This window comes from Oncorhynchus tshawytscha, linkage group LG33 (genome assembly GCF_018296145.1).
Source record: "Oncorhynchus tshawytscha isolate Ot180627B linkage group LG33, Otsh_v2.0, whole genome shotgun sequence".
Classification (NCBI taxonomy): domain Eukaryota; kingdom Metazoa; phylum Chordata; class Actinopteri; order Salmoniformes; family Salmonidae; genus Oncorhynchus; species Oncorhynchus tshawytscha.
This window is the reverse complement of record NC_056461.1, coordinates 26,588,317-26,604,893: the sequence shown is the minus strand read 5'-3', so window position 1 is coordinate 26,604,893 and position 16,577 is coordinate 26,588,317. Positions and strand designations below refer to the sequence as shown.

At 40.3% G+C, this 16,577-nt stretch overlaps 2 protein-coding genes across 7 annotated transcripts in view; one reads left to right on the top strand and one right to left on the bottom strand.

Annotated features, from left to right (window-relative positions):
* The first annotated feature begins 1,097 nt into the window (after positions 1-1,097).
* LOC112231053 (WD repeat-containing protein 5) lies at positions 1,098-11,850 on the top strand. Its single transcript, XM_024397578.2, has 14 exons — positions 1,098-1,323; positions 2,045-2,132; positions 3,597-3,705; positions 4,151-4,224; positions 4,357-4,446; positions 6,005-6,094; positions 6,240-6,323; positions 6,480-6,535; positions 6,783-6,829; positions 6,934-7,009; positions 7,287-7,320; positions 8,624-8,698; positions 8,820-8,907; positions 9,048-11,850. The coding sequence occupies exons 2-14, from the start codon at positions 2,061-2,063 to the stop codon at positions 9,146-9,148; spliced, it is 996 nt and encodes a 331-aa protein (XP_024253346.1). The 5' UTR covers positions 1,098-1,323; positions 2,045-2,060; the 3' UTR covers positions 9,149-11,850.
* Positions 11,851-14,417: 2,567 nt separating this feature from the next.
* Positions 14,418-16,577, bottom strand: part of LOC112231051 (retinoic acid receptor RXR-alpha-A) — a 161,068-nt gene continuing 158,908 nt past the window's right edge. For all 6 annotated transcript variants that reach the window (XM_042311744.1, XM_024397573.2, XM_024397575.2 and 3 more), the window contains one exon: positions 14,418-14,750. In XM_042311744.1, coding sequence (XP_042167678.1) covers positions 14,603-14,750 — 148 coding nt within the window. In that variant the 3' untranslated portion in view covers positions 14,418-14,602. The remainder of the gene's footprint in view (positions 14,751-16,577) is intronic.

Genomic DNA, 16,577 nt, shown 5'->3' with positions numbered 1-16,577 from the left:
TGGGCCAATTGTACGCTGCCCTATGGGACTCCCAATCATGGCCGGTTGTGATACAGCCTGGATTTGAACCAGGGTGTCTGTAGTGACGCATCTACCACTGAGATGCAGTGTCTTAGACCGCTGCATCCTCTGGAGCCCTAAAATCTGGATCTGCACATAGTGATAATAACTATGTGGTTAAGTTTTTAATAAATAGTCATACTCAACTTAATCTTGATGTGTCTTGATCTGTGTAACTAGGTTAATCTCAGTCCAAAAATTGCCAAACATAACTCCAATCTCGCTCCAATCAGAACCCTCAAAGCGTCCCTCCCCGCTTTCCGTATGCATTGTGTCAAAGATTATGGATATACTGACAAGATAAACATGTCTCTCTGCCATAACAATGGGACTCGTTGTCCACAAAGCGTCACGGCGGGTTATCTTACTCCCGCCTATCCTTTCTTTGGATTGGTCGAGACATATCATTATTGTAAAACTTTTGAATATTCGATGAGGGTTGTTGACATCAACCGGCTCTATTCAATGGAGAAATATGCTATGCTACTAGCCTCATGTCCTGAATATATCCTATTCGAGACTCAAGACACTGATATCGCCTATTTATTGCCTTACCTCCGGTATCCTACCTCATTTGCACACACTGTATATTTTTTTTCTACTGTATTATTGACTGTATGTTTGTTAATTCCATGTGTAACTAACTCTCTGTGTTGTTGTTTGTGCTGCACTGCTTTGCTTTATCTTGGCCAGGTCGTAGTTGTAAATGAGAACTTGTTCTCAACTAGCCTACCTGGTTAAATAAAGGTGAAATAAAAAATAAAATAAAACATATATAAAGTGTTTTTTCTTATAGTTGACGGGATTTCACATGTCTTACTCATATCAGCACACTCATAACAACTTAAGCATTACGACACTTCTATTCGATCAAATAAACCTCACGTAGAAAATAAGTCATACATGTTTTGTTGACCAAATGTGACACTCACTGACCTCCAAACAAAAACTCCTTGCTTGGTGGGCGAAACAACGAAAAAACGTCACCTGCTGGAGGGAGACCGATTTTCCGCGGAGTTGGGCTCTTCCCTTCTGCTCTTGAAGAATCACACATGCGCAATGGGCGTCTTCACTACCACATTCCTCGCTTGAACTCTGGCAAAACTAAAACGAACTGGCCCTTGATTTATTTTCCCTTGCTCAGTTAGGGAGAAAATATATTCAAACGTATTTATAGGCTAAATATATTCGTGCAGTTGATCAGATTTGTGTCTAAATGAAAATAGTTGGCCGAGCAATTACAGTTTAACATCGGGCCTTACCGTGAGTATCCCTGATTGTTTTGTTTGAATGGAGTAGCTAACGTTAGCTAGCAGAGTTTACATTGCATATGCAATAACGCACATTTACTAGCTAGGCAAATTAACTAGTTTATCTTTCGAAGTGTAGGATTCATACAATACCTGGATTAAAACCATTATCACCAACAAGACATACGAGTGTTCGCAAACAACATTAGCTAGCTAGCTAGAAAGACAGGCCCTGCGTCTGTCCATAGTGGGGCTATTGAACGTTAGCTTCCACAACTGCGGTTAATGGTATGCTAGCTTGCTAACTCATGGTCATTTGTTTACTTGCAATGGCAGTTAGCTAGCTAGCTTGCTAGCATAGAACTAGCTATCTCTACTATTTCACCATGCAAGCTAGCTAACTACTAAGCTAAGCTACACGGTGCCAGCCATGACTGGATAGGAAGCTAGCTAGTTTATGTGGTGGTAATTTACATTACTAACATAACTGTACCTAGGTTTCAATATCATATCCAATATTGTAATCTTCATCTACAGGCTAACGTTAACCTAGCTGTCAGGGTAGCAACTTACATTGGTCTTGTGTTGGACCTATACAATTTCCTATCGTTGCATTTCACTTGGCATTATCTTCATCTTAACATAATATATTAACATTGCTTTCTAATTGCATTCCTCATTTGTAGACTGGTTGTCCAGCGTGCTTTCACTAACTGATCCCCCTGCCCCCTCAGCTCCATCACTATCGCCATGGCAACAGAGGAGAAGAAACCAGAAACGGAGGCCACTAAAACATCATCTGCATCTGCCAGCCAGAGCAAGGTACGGGTTCAAGCTAGACCTAATACGACTGATGTTTCTATGGGTCCAAGTCCTCAAATCGTATCCTGATGTCTTCTAGTTGTATTCATAACATTGCTATATTAGCAAACATACATCTTTAGAAAACAAGTGATTAAGTGGCTAGCTAGCGTTAGCAACTTTTGGTGGTCAATGAGACCGAGAGCTAGCTAACCGGCTGATCTAACAATGTAACAAAAGTTTTATTTCGGATTAGAAAAATACTCCCAACAGGCTCTGCATTTCAGGAATCACAGTAGCAAGTACTCTTGGTGCACTGTTAAATTATTTAGCCATTTAAACATAACAATTTTTTTTTTTAACTCAATGTAGCCTTCACTGACTCATACGATTTAAACGTGAGCCTGTCCTAGGTGTTGGACTCAACAATAGTAGCTATCTATTGGAGCGCTGTGATTGGTTACCCAACATTATTGGGCGAGGCTTAGCGAAGAGTCAATTTGCCACATGGTGGAGCTATAACAAATGATTGAGAATGCAAACTTTGAAAGCTCAGATCCCTCACCTTGTTTGAAATAGACTCCTGAAATTCAGTACATTGGTCCCTCTCCTCACAAGGAACAAATTTGCCTCAATGGCCCATAAGGTCCGTCATGATGGATATTCTGCCATTTTGTGTTTGTATTTATTAGGGATTCCCTAATAAACTGTCATTTAGAATTTTGAACTTAAAGCGCTACTAGCACCGAATGATCGAGCTGCACAAAAGTTTATACATTGCGTCTATGGACCAAGGTCTCACCATATAACCCCACAGTGGAGGTGTCATAATACCCATTAAATCTAGCGATCGAACAGGGAAATGGTTCCAATCGTTTTTCCACCATTCCTTTCTCGTCCAGATCATGGCATTTATAGTTCTTTATGATATCCACATTAACAGCTAATTAGCATTTCATTTTTGAGGAGTAAATACAGGCGAATATATTGATAAAGTCACCTTGTCCGAGAGCTGGAGAGATTTACACAGTTATGAAAACGTCATGTCAGGGTAATCCTACACGAAACACAGCCCATATTTTAATTGTATATAAAATTTCCAATGGGGAACAATTAATGGTGTTAAAACAATTGGAAGCATTTTGCTCTTTGACCGCTTGGTTTTATGGGTATTATGACTCATACAGTGGTACGCTATGCAGTGGGGCCAAAGCTTGAACCCTGGCATTGCTGCTTGCAGCTATATTTTACATTGGAGATGTACAGATAGGCTACTACCCCATTGGTTCGTTGTGGCCTGTGTTGATTAACAGCCTGCTACTTGAAAATATATAATAGCCAAATATATGTTGTCCTGTGTCTCTGCTATTTTCATTGTGTCAAATCCTTTTTTTTAATGAAAATTGCCTTAAATGCACCCACAGATATTAACGGAATTGCTTTCCGGTTCCAATGTGGTTTTGTTTGTTTTCTTCCCCTATTTAGTCAGCACCAGTCAAGCCTAACTACACCCTGAAATTCACATTAGCCGGCCACACAAAAGCAGTTTCGTCTGTCAAGTTCAGTCCCAGTGGAGAGTGGCTTGCCAGTTCATGTAAGTTTATGATGAGTGCTTTAGGTGGTCTTACAACAGTAGGTCTACTGAATATTACTATTAGGCCTGATAGGTGCATGCACAAGTTGTTACAATAAAATGTAACTAAAGATGCAATCCATAGCAGTGAAACTGCCACGTCCGTTTGCAATATTAAAACAAAGACATTACTTCAAACACCGAACATCATTGCACATTATTGCAAGCGTGACAGAACAGCAGAGAATGTACTACGATGCATTTTTTACTACCAGGCTGTATTCACATTTACTCAAAACAATAACAAATGCACCTGGGGCAGCCAGTGGTGCTATTTCTCCAGTCGCAGATCTCTGCTTTAAATACAATGTCTTTTCAATGTAAATTATCTGATAATCTTGCATGGTAACACTATATTTCAGTTGAAAATGCTAAAGTACCCTGCCTTGAAATATATGTTTTACAGCTGCTGACAAACTGATAAAAATTTGGGGAGCTTACGATGGAAAGTTTGAGAAAACAATATCGGGACACAAACTTGTGAGTTCAAGTTTCCATTATACTATTTGTAGTGATTATGTACAGTGCCTTGAAAGTATTCTCTATTTTTTTCACTGCTGTGAGTGCTTTTAGTGTGACTAACCAAGTTGATCTTTCACTTCTCATCTGCAGGGTATCTCGGATGTCGCCTGGTCCTCAGATTCCAACCTACTTGTTTCAGCATCTGATGACAAGACGCTAAAGATCTGGGACGTCAGCTCGGTAAGAGAGGCAGGATGGGTAGTTTTTTTTCTCCGAAATATAGTACTAGAAGTATTTCACTTTGTCCCACAATGGAAAATTGGTTTGCGGCAGTTTAACACTAGAAGCGCAGAGAGCGTTATTTTGGTGTCGTATTTATTTACATTTGTAATATCTCTTTTTAAAGTAATCTCCCCGGAATGGAGCTTACCAAAAAGCGAGGTTCATGCCGGTCAGACGTTTTACGTTTATATTACCTACTGGAAAGAGCATATTCTAAGGCAGGGGTCTCCAACCTTTTCTAGCATGGGAGCTCCTTTTACACTTTGAAACATGTTGCAAGCTGCTCAATTGTTTTCCTGGCTCTCAAATAGACACGTTTTCTGTATCATTTTTAAAAATGTTTTTCACCCTCAATTACAATTATTTATATAGAAACAATAGAAATGGGGTGTTCTGAGTCCATATCGATGCTTAAATCACATCAGAAGAATGTTTTTGATGTCTGGGGGAAAAAAATAGAAAATGAAGTGCGAGAGGATTGTGCTGGTCAAGTGATGCTTTTGCTGCTGCATATGTCATGACAGACCAAAAGCCCATCAGATTGATAAAAATGATATAATTATTCCAGGTAAGCCTACTTTTCTGTTAACATTTAATAGAGAAGGTTTTGGAGAAAGTCTTTGTCTACCCAGAAGACAGTTATCATTATCGCTTACTGCTACATAAAGTAAATGATAAACAGCAATATTGATGGAAATGAATTGGCAGATATTGAAGGCACTGTATATGAACTCCATTTATTAGAATGTTAGATTATTGAGGTAAAATGATGGGTCATTAGCTCAGAACGGGATGGTTCGAGGCCTGGCTTAATTATTTAAAAAATGTATATATATATACAGTGGGGAGAACAAGTATTTGATACACTGCCGATTTTGCAGGTTTTCCTACTTACAAAGCATGTAGAGGTCTGTAATGTTTATCATAGGTACACTTCAACTGTGAGAGACGGAATCTAAAATAAAAATCCAGAAAATCACATTGTATGATTTTTTTTTTTTTTTTTTAAACATGGGCATGGTTCATAGGCTTAGTTCCTGCATGTGTCTGGCACATGCAGGGGGGGGGGGTCATGTCGCCCTCTCTCATATCTTTACCAAGCACAGGCAGGAACCAAGGATTATTTATGACACAAAGACGAGATGAACATTCTTCACATGATAAAAATGTACACCGCATACGGATTCATTTTTCACCCATGTCATGCTGTCAATAAAGGGGTAGTGTGAGACGTTCTACTTCCCCAGAGTCAGATGAACTCATGGATACCATTTGTATGTCTCTGCGTCCAGTATGAAGTAAGTTAGAGGTGGTTTCGCGAGCCCATGCTATCTAGCGTTAGAATGACTGGAAGTCTCTCCCGGAACAGCTAGCATGCCATTGCTCTAACAGCTTCCTCTGCAAATACATCATAATCGCTGATTCGGTGCCCTCTATGGTCGATCGAGCATCCACGGCATAATGAGCTCATACCGTGAACATGTTTAATTTCAACCCAATCCTTTCCTTATTGCAGGGTAAATGCTTGAAGACGTTGAAAGGCCACAGCAACTATGTCTTCTGCTGCAACTTCAACCCCCAGTCTAATCTCATCGTGTCTGGATCGGTGAGTCCTACCTACTAATACACTAATGCAGAATTCCTGTTGTATATGTTTACATAGAAAATGTTATTGCTAACCCTGATTTCCATCAAGGAGTTATGAATATGTGCTGCATAGTTGTGTGCTAACATGAATTGTTCTCTTCTAGTTTGACGAGAGCGTGCGGATATGGGATGTAAAAACTGGCAAATGCTTGAAGACCTTGCCGGCCCACTCTGACCCCGTCTCTGCTGTAAGTACTGCACCCATCTGTGCACGGGCACACCTTATATGAATCTTATAAACATTCAACTTCATATAATAGGTTTTCTGCTTATGAGCATGTAGTAGTTGATTATCACACCCTCTGGTAAGTGTGAATAGATCTCTGATCTATATTGCCGTACAGGTCCATTTCAACAGAGATGGCTCACTGATTGTGTCCAGCAGCTACGATGGCCTCTGGTGAGGGAAATTAACACTTTTTCTCCTGTTTTGTTGAATGTACTTGGCAAAGATATTGACTCACAAAATGCCTGTAAGAGTAACTTAATGACCTGAGAGAACATCTGAGTTTATATGATGGCCAATGTAACAAATATGAGGAATGTTATGAGGAGTATTATTTGAATGTATTAAATCATTATATCATTTGTGATATTGGTGGAGAAATGTATGAAACTGAAAATGTTTATCTCTTGTCTGTCCATAGCCGGATCTGGGACACCGCATCAGGACAGTGTCTGAAAACACTAATTGGTAAGCTTCACCAGCAAGAATTGTCTCATCTGTGTCATATAGGAAATATCACATTTTATAGTATTTTTCTGGGAGTAAATTCTTAAATTTTCTGTCTTGTGCAGATGATGACAACCCCCCCGTGTCATTTGTGAAGTTCTCACCAAACGGCAAATACATTCTGGCTGCCACATTGGACAAGTGAGTGTTAGACTGTAGAGCACTGTCACTTTCCCTCAAATGAAGTAGGCTGTGACATGTCCAGTACCACAGTCTTGTCATGCAGTATTGCACCAGTAGGGGGACCTATTACACTGTCCAGTACCACTAGACCAAGAAGTTTCATTTCAATGGGAAGGAACGCTCAAGCAAATCTATAAAGAAAGGCTTCTTCATCACTCATAGATGCAAATGAATTATTCACTATTGTTGATTTTGGGATTCTGTCTTCTAACAGTGGTTTGTTTTTGTTTTTCAGCACCCTGAAGCTTTGGGACTACAGCAAAGGAAAGGTAAGATACTTTTGTCCATGTAGTGTATGTGGACACCCACTTGTCGAACTTCTCATCCCTAAATCATTGGCATTAATATGGAGTTGCCCCTCCCTCCCCTTTGCTGATATAACAGCCTCCACTCGTCTGGAAGTCTTTCTACTAGATGTTGGTACATTGCTGCGGGGACTTGCTTCCATTTAGCTACGGCATTAGTGAGGTCGGGCACTGATGTTGGGCGACAAGGCCTGGCTCACAGTCGAGGTTCAAATTCATCCCAACGTTGTTCGATGGAGTTGAGGTCTCTGTGCAGGCCAGTCAAGTTCCTCTGGACCTTGCTTTGTGCATGGAGGCATTGTCATGCTGAAACAGGAAAGGCCCTTCCCCAAACTGTTGCCACCTAGTTGGAAGCACAGAATTGTCTAGAATGTCATTGCTTTAGTGTTAAGATTTTCATTCACTGGAACTAAGGGGCCTCGCCCGAACCATGAAAAAGAGCCCGAGAGCATTATGTCTCTTCCACCAAACTTTACAGTTTGGTCTGCGTTGGGGCAGGTAGTGTTCTTCTGGCATCCGTCAAACCCAAATTTGTCCATCGGACTGACAGATGGTGAAGCATGATTCATCACTCCAGAGAACGCGTTTCCAGAGTCCAATGGCGGCGAGCTTTACACCACTCCAGCCGACGCTTGGCATTGCGTAAGGTGATCTTAGGCTTGTGTGCGGCTGCTTGGCCATGGAAAACCCATTTAATGAAGCTCCCGACGAACAGTTATTGTGCTGACATTGCTTCCAGAGGAAGTTTGGAACTCTGCAGTTTGAAACTCTGTAGTGAGTGTTGCAACCGAGGACAGACAATATTTACGCCCTTCAGCACTCGGCGGTCCTGTTCTGTGAGCTTGTCTGGCCTACCAGTTCGCGGCTGAGCTGCTGTTGCTCCTAGATGTTTCCACTTCACAATAACAGTACTTACATTTGACCGGGGCAGCTCTAACAGAGCAGAAATTTGCCGAACTGACTTGTTGAAAGGTGCCATCCTATTACGGTGCCACTTTGAAAGTCACTGAGCTCTTCAGTAAGGCCAATGTTGTTTATGGAGATTCAATGGCTGTGTGCTCGATTTTATACACCTGTCAGCAACAGGTGTGGCTGAAATGGCTAAATCCACTCATTTGAAAAGTTGTCCACATCCTTTTGTGTATATATAGTGTGTGTCAGATGTCTCACTCTTGTTGCAATTTGATCCAAACATAGGAATACTCTTGATTGAAATGTTTCAATTCTCTACATGTTCTTTTCAATACGTTTTCCCCTCTCATTCCAGTGCTTGAAAACATACACCGGCCACAAAAACGAGAAGTACTGCATATTTGCTAATTTCTCTGTCACAGGTGGAAAGGTAAACCCATCCCCTCTTGCATGCATGTTTAGAAATAGATTTTCAAGAAGCTGACTTGTATGCTTTTACCCATAGCTTCTTCTGAAGTGTCCTTCTCTTCCTTATGCTCTGCATCCCACAGTGGATTGTCTCTGGCTCGGAGGACAACATGGTGTACATCTGGAACCTGCAGACCAAGGAGATCGTACAGAAACTACAGGGTCATACAGGTAGAGGAGAGTCATGGCAAGAGCTTGATGAAACGGATGACTTTTACTTTGTGGTGAAATACATGGTGGCAATCTCACTGTTTGAACACACTGTTGTTTAATTCTGCTTTTCTCTTTTCCCTCCCATCCTCTGTGTCTAGATGTGGTGATTTCTACTGCCTGCCACCCCACAGAGAACATCATTGCGTCTGCGGCGCTAGAAAACGACAAAACTATCAAACTGTGGAGGAGCGACTGTTAAGCCTCTGCATCCTGGGCATGCTTATTTTATTTTATTTTTTTAACTTTTCATTTGAGGAAAAGAGGACTTTCTGCTGAGAAATCTGGGCCCGAATGCTTTGAGGACTGAGCCTCAACTGGAAGAACAAAATGAATGCAAGTTCAGAACATCACCACAACCACATACCTTCCCTTCCTCCAGAACCAGAGCAAACCCCAACCAAACCACCACAACCCTCTACTTGGTCTTGCTTGTGCCCTTACATGCTCTACCATCTCTGCCTTACTGTTACTGTGAGCTGGATGTTTGTGTTTCAATTGAAATACGAGAATCAACTTTTGTCCTTCATGAGGAAAGTAGTCATATGGTATCTCATGATTTAATCTCTGTAGGTGTCTTAGTATTGATACACGTTTTGATCTTATATTTTACCAATCAAGCCAGATTGCATTGGCCTCAAGTAAGTTCTCCTATCCCCCATGTCAGGTGTTTTTTTTCCCTTCAGAGTAATGGACTGTTTCATTGGTGTCTGACATCTCACTTTGACCAACTGTAAATCTCATTAGAATATAGTAGATTAGTAGCCAGGACCCAGATTGGTTTGTGCTGTCTTGCCAAACATGGAGTTGACATGATAGCACGGATGGCTCTAAAACCAGGCTGAATGATAAGCGGTAACTGTCATATTTCCAATATTGGTAATTAAACAGTCAGTACCAAGAGGCTTTGGAACAAAAAGTCTCATGCATGGCAGCACCTGAGATTGGTTTTATGTTCTATTTGTTATAAAGGAATCTGTTCAAAGCTCGAAAGGTGTTGAAGACGGTTAAAAGGTTTTCTGTCGTCATCAGGGGGATTTCCATAACCATGTTGGGAGTTTTCCTCCAGAGGCATATAGTCTATTTCAAGGAGTTTATAGTGTTGACAGCATTTTCCTCAACCACTTCTCTACAAGTCACTCAACTGACAGTTTCTCTAGTTTGATATCGACACTATGCTCTGAAACAGCAAGCACTGCCTTGTTTTGAACTCACTTCTCCATTTTACAAGATGTATTCTGATTCTGTACATTAGTGTTGGAGCTCAACTGATGCTTTTTAGAATTCACATTGGATGTAAAATGGGACCGTGACAAGTCAGTGAGATGATTGGTGGGTTGTGAAGTGTATCGACAAGAGCCTACATTGAAGGTGCACTTACCTGTACTGCCAGTATATTTACTGGTTTCAAGTCAATCCTGCTATACTCAAGAAGGTAATAATTCAAAGTAATGTTTGTGAAGAAAGTAATGAAAGCTAAAGAGGCTGTTTTTCATTTGAATGATTATTCTAGAATATTTAATTTGGAGATGCTTCCAGTCCATTGTCGTTCAGTTGGTACTAACTCCGTGTCTGGCTGTCATTACATTTAACACAACTTGGTGGTGATTTCATAGCAGTGACCAAATACCTGTTTATTTTGTGCTCTTCATTCTGTACATACTATATTACTACAACATATGTATTGTTTGTTAGACAAGTAATATTTTAGCTGTCTTTCTGTATCGTTCTCTTTATCTTTGTCTTAACAGCTAGTAGTTCATTCCCCAAATGGTCATTTTTCCTGCTCTCTCCTGTTTTCTGGGTTATCTTATCACTGCAGTGGTATCAAGGGCTGCATGAAATTCTGTATATGCGTTTAGTCAATCTGGATTTTGTGAATATGTATTTGCATTTGACAGCTATAACTTGTGACTTAATAAAGAGCTTTTTTTTTTTTTTTAAGATGTACAAAATGTGGTTGTCAGTGACACTTTCTCAACAAAGTCCCTGTAACCTTTTGACTGAGGACAGTAAATGTAATATCCTATTAGGAGAGAGTACAACACAACAGCACAAAGACGAGGAGCATCAAGAAAGTTTAATTTGAGATTTGTTTTTATTTTTTTCTTTCCATGAAAGAACATCCGATAACAACCCACAAAGAACAGATGCTGTTTTCCATCTCCCTAAAAATAAACAATCTAAAAGAGGACAATCCCATCTTGTAACGATAGGCCAAAAAAGCCACAAAGTATAGATGACAGTTATCAGGGTGTCATTGCCAACCGCTCCTCACCCTGACCATACATGGTCAGATTTTTTTTTCCTGCCCCATTTCAAATCAACATTAACTCAAAACAATGTATACAACAGCCCACACGAGGAAAAGGGAGGGGGGGAACAGAGTACATGAGCAAGGGATGAAATTACGTTTGTACAAAAATATATATTTTTTGTGTTTTTTTTCTCCCCCCATTACTTTTGACTGTTTATGGAACAAAGAAAGCAGTGATTGTGTCATGAGGTCAGCATCTCCTGATAACATTGTTGAATGTACAAGTAGCTTAGCAACAATCCATTTTGGAGGGCTTTTTGTGTAATTTGAGTGAAACCAGTTTTTTTGCTATGTTTTCAGGTCCCATATATAACTGCTGTTAGCTGGCAAGGGACCTTCTCTTAGGGCTTTGAGCTGCTGGTATTCTGCTGGTTGACTTTTAGAGAATCAAGGTAGAACTCAGATTACATTTTTTTACACCAAAAAACTACTGCTTATAACACGATGGAATCTGTCCTGGCTCAGAATAGTTTCAACTGAAATAGTTGTCTCCCTCTTGCTAAAATTGACTGGACAAATGTATGGAAGGGATTTATATATATTTATAAATATATACACATATACATATAGACAAAATAGAGCTTTATGGTTTATAAAGCATTTTTCTAAGCTATTTATTCTACCTAAGTATTCATATCAGTCCATTTCCTGCAGGAGGGAGTGAGCTTGCACATCTGAGTATGGCTTTTACATACACTATATATATATACCTGGGGCTTAAATCACATGAACCCAATCAAGCTCAGAAAAGGAGACATCATACGCAAGAGAGGAGATTAGGTGTACATTTAAAACAGTTGGATAATCATCAAAATGTGGTTATTTTTCTGAACTTTTATTTGGGGTGCCAGTCTGATTTGACCTCATGTTCCAGAGAACTACCTCTACTAGTGCTTTAAGTTAGAATCATTTGAACAATGAGCCAGTTCATTTTCAGTAGTTTTTTCCTGACTGACAATTACCATTTAGACCAGATAAAAATACTGTTTAGACAGAATTGGCCTGAACACGGCAGTCATTTCTCTGTTTCCTGAATAGTTTGAAATAAGACCTAATGAAAATTAATCCACCTCACTAAAATACATGAACTAGATTTGGACTAAGGACTTGTCAATCAATCCTGCTGTGGTTATTGCTACTTATTCAATTGAGGTTTTGTCTGACCAAAGAGGAAAATTCATATTGATAATGTCATGAAAAAGTGCCTTTTCTGATTAAATACTTGTACAAAATTCAAGTAATGTAGCAGTTGTGCATCTCTTCCACTAGGGGGAAGTCACAGCTCTCCTACAGCCACCAAGTTCCCTATTCTCACTGGTCAACCCCTCCTCTGTTTAAGTCTCTCTAGTCTGCTATCATGTGGGGCTGATGAACTTGGTCCTGGAGCTCTGCTAGAGTTGATGGTTAATCCAAAGCAGTCTGCTGTCCTTCGGGACAGGGTTTAACCACCCCTTTATAATAACAACGAAACCGCACTATCTCTGGACAATCTTTGGAGAAATGCTTGATGCATAGTTATGCAGCAGCTGCAGCATAGAAAGAACAAAATGCGCAATATGGGCATATAGCAGATTTATACATAATGTTACATATTTAACATTTCAGTTTGACTTAACTGAAACTGGGTTATCCAGAGAAGTGCAGGGTGTGGATTCCTCTGAGGGTGAGGGGAGGCTGGGCAGTGGAGCAGGCAAGGGTCTCTGTTTCTTCACCAGGCCTACATCCTCCTGTCAGAGTGGACGGTCTGGGCCAGAGTTTGCAATGGAGGAGCATGGGCTCCACAATCCAAATAAGAGAACATCTCACCATAAACATGACTGCATTGAAGCACTTCTCCCATGAACTGTTTGACATGGGTCTGTTTGACATGGGGGGTGTAGAGAACTGAGAGTTTGAGGGATGAAAACAGAGGTAATTGCAAATTTTGCTAAATATATATATTTTTTTACAAATACCATCAATACTTTTGAAATATCCTGTACAGGTCAAAGGCCATTCTAAAGCTAGGTTACACTGTGAGGAACAGCATGCTTGGTTGCTGTGTGGAGGTTGATTATGGTGTGTTGTAATTCACAGAAGAAGCAGAAACGAATGGTCTCAGAGGAGGAGGGACACATGACATGACAAAGCCGTGGCATCACTTTAAAACGTTCAGTTGACAGTATTTCCCTACAAACCATTTGTCCTGTTCTTCGTAATGTTGTCACCTTAACAGGAAAACGGAACCATGCTTGTAGTAGAGTGATGAGAACTCTCATCTGTTTGCTTTCCTTGCCTTCCTGTGCCAACCTTCCAGAGCACACAGCAATGCACATGTAGTATAGGGCTTATGTGAGGGTGAATCCAGATTCACACTGCCCCTAATGTCAGTACAGTACAACAGAATGAGTAGTGCCAGAGATAAGCTTTTTCAGGCCACATGAAGGTCACCCAGCTCTGGGCCTAAGAGGCCACACTGCAGGCGTTCACTCCAATCAGTCACTAAAGCTATCTGAGCCTCTGAAAACTGGACCGATGTAGCGACGTAGCATCCCTCCTCTCATGTTCACACAGTGCTAATAGAATAAGGAGACATGGAGAAGCGGCTGAGTTTGGCTTGAGGGACCTGAGTGGAGCACTGTTCATCTGCATGGTCCCACCTCTTGAGTCCTTCTCTCCCAAAACACATACAGTACACCTCAAAACAGACCCAACCGGACCTGACCGGATTAAACTCGACAGCACCTGAACGAATTGGACCGGACAAGACCGTGCCTCGTTCCTCCCCCCTGCAAACGGACCAATCTCCCTTAAGTTAGTCCTGAAAGTGAGACGCTTCCGAACAGAGCCAGGGAGAGCCCATGCAGTCCCGGCTCTCTTCAACAAGTCCAAAACACGATTCTCCCAAAACCTACGCTGCTGATGAAACCGCCACAATTCAAAATACACCTGCAAACAGACCTACCTTCAACACCTGATCTTCTTGGTTGTTGTTTCACGTTACAAAACAATGGCTTAAAACACTTCCTTTCCTCTTGGTCCGTTTCATCACCAGTCCATTGTTGTCTTTCAATTCATCTCATGAGTTTATATATATATATATATATATATATATATATATATATATATATATATATATATATATATATATATATATATATATATATATACACAGTGTATAAAACAGACCCATGGACATTGAACTTGTTTTTTGAAACACATCAAAGAGGGGGGACTTCTCTAGATCCAATGATGTCACATAATCTCTCGAGGGGGAGTGGTTTGCAGGACCACCCTCCGTATCCAGAGGGGTTAGAGGCGGAGGGGGCGAGGGGAACATGGGCGACGCCCCGCCTGCAGTTATGTCATTTGGTGGGGCGCCTCTAGCATCTCCATGAGGAAGGTGTCGATGGGCGTGTCCCCGATGAGCTTGAAAAAGAACAGGTGCTCCAGACACTTCAGACCAATGGAACGCAGGGCTGGTAACCGCAGCAACAGCTTGGCAAACCTAGCCCATCAAAGACACAATATAACTGTGATTAATGTGACAGAAAATAAGAGGTGGATGTAGACAAGATGTTGTCTCATATGCTGAGGTACAGTGATTCATGAAAGGGATGCCCATGACAGAATTGAGACATCTGTCATATACTGTAGTCTACATATACAATACAGAAAGCAGACAGTGCACGTTCAGCCAAACACACTGACAGAGGGGTAGAAAAAGAGAATAAACAGGCATAGGTGGCACGTGAATTTGAAGTCTAGAGATGTGAATTTTCACCATAAAATGCACCTTCATAATAAAGCATTCCATGCATCATCGCATTTGCAGACTGATGTAAGAGCCTACTAACGTTATTCCTAAAGTGATGCGTAGACTGAATAGTCATAATTTAGGCTACTAATAGAAGTCAATCACTGTTTGCAAGAAAGACCGTTCAATGCCTGGCTGAGTGTGTAGTGGCGTAGAGTAGGCTACATCAGATACATTTCTTCTCCTTACTATGCATGGGAAAAATTGGGCCTTTTATAAACACATCTCATGCAATTCTACTACACTGTTATATGACTGGAGATATTAGCAGAATCTTTTTAATCCTTTAACTGCCTCTTCTTGAAAAACATGATTTCACCTAAAATTCATATTACTAACAACTCAAATAACAACTTCCAATTTTATTTTCAACTTGATGTTTCTTTTGGAAATAACAGCTCTACCAAGCGGTTGAGAGGAGAAAATTACAAAACTTACTTTAAGTCTTCTGTAATGGCTTTTATTGGTAGGTAAGCGTTGTTAAATGAGGACTGTTGTCAAATTTGAACAATTATGGTAATTGTGTATGTCCAAACATGAATATTCAATGACATTGAAATTAATGTGTTTTAAATTGGTGTATAGTGCAATGTTACTATTATAGGCATTATTTTATAGGCAAACTTAAGTCTGAATATTGATTAATTGACCCAATGGGCCATGAAATGTGGCTTAACCAATTTATGTTGAGTTGTCAACAATTCATTTATATTTTTCACCAAAATAAGTATTTTTAATAAAAAGGTTATTGACCCTATTTTAAGTCAAACATATTTTTTTCCTGACATATCAACTGCCTGGTTGAGCAAATTATTTTCCAAATTATTGCTTTTGAGCATTTTTCCCTTTGAACTATTTATCTTCAGATTCCTACTCTTCAGGGACTTTACTAACAGTAATGGTGCAGAATTAATCCCTCACACACGGAATTCCTGCCTTTAATCCCATATCTTTGGTGACTGATTTTGACTTATTTTACAGTGGGCAAAGAGTGCCACAACACTGTACCACAACACAGTACCACACCACAGTACCACAACTGCAGCAACCCAAAAGGATACACATTATGTTCATTATAATGCAGGAAGGCTGGAGAAATTGACCAATCAAATTCAAGTCAAGATAATTTTTTCATTTCCACTTCTAAATCCATTGTCAAAATATTCTCTACCAGTCGGCTGAGAATACAGTTAAAGGGTTAATACCACAAAAATTACAGTTGCCTGTTCTGCTGACATTGACAAACAGATCAATGAATAACAAAGTTGTCTGATCAATATAATAGGCCTACGAGAAGGGGAGACACAAATAGCCTACAATATGACGTCCATCTAGCCTGGAGGAGGAAGTTATTGTCCAAAAACAAACTTTGAAGTGTCACTGATCAAACAATGATAAAGAGTGAATATTCACATTCACCGGATGGCCGATGCTCTCTGATGGTGCCAATAAGATAGTCTATAGCCTGCTGTTCACTCAATTAAGTTTAGAATTTGGATATCTAAATTACAGATTAGA

Excerpts from the sequence above, each read along its gene's own strand:
- LOC112231053 (XM_024397578.2), top strand. The coding sequence starts at position 2,061 with ATGGCAACAGAGGAGAAGAAACCAGAAACGGAGGCCACTAAAACATCA. Across the intron at positions 4,447-6,004 it reads AGATCTGGGACGTCAGCTCG|GGTAAATGCTTGAAGACGTT; the intron begins GTAAGAGAGGCA and ends TCCTTATTGCAG. Across the intron at positions 6,324-6,479 it reads ACTCTGACCCCGTCTCTGCT|GTCCATTTCAACAGAGATGG; the intron begins GTAAGTACTGCA and ends ATTGCCGTACAG.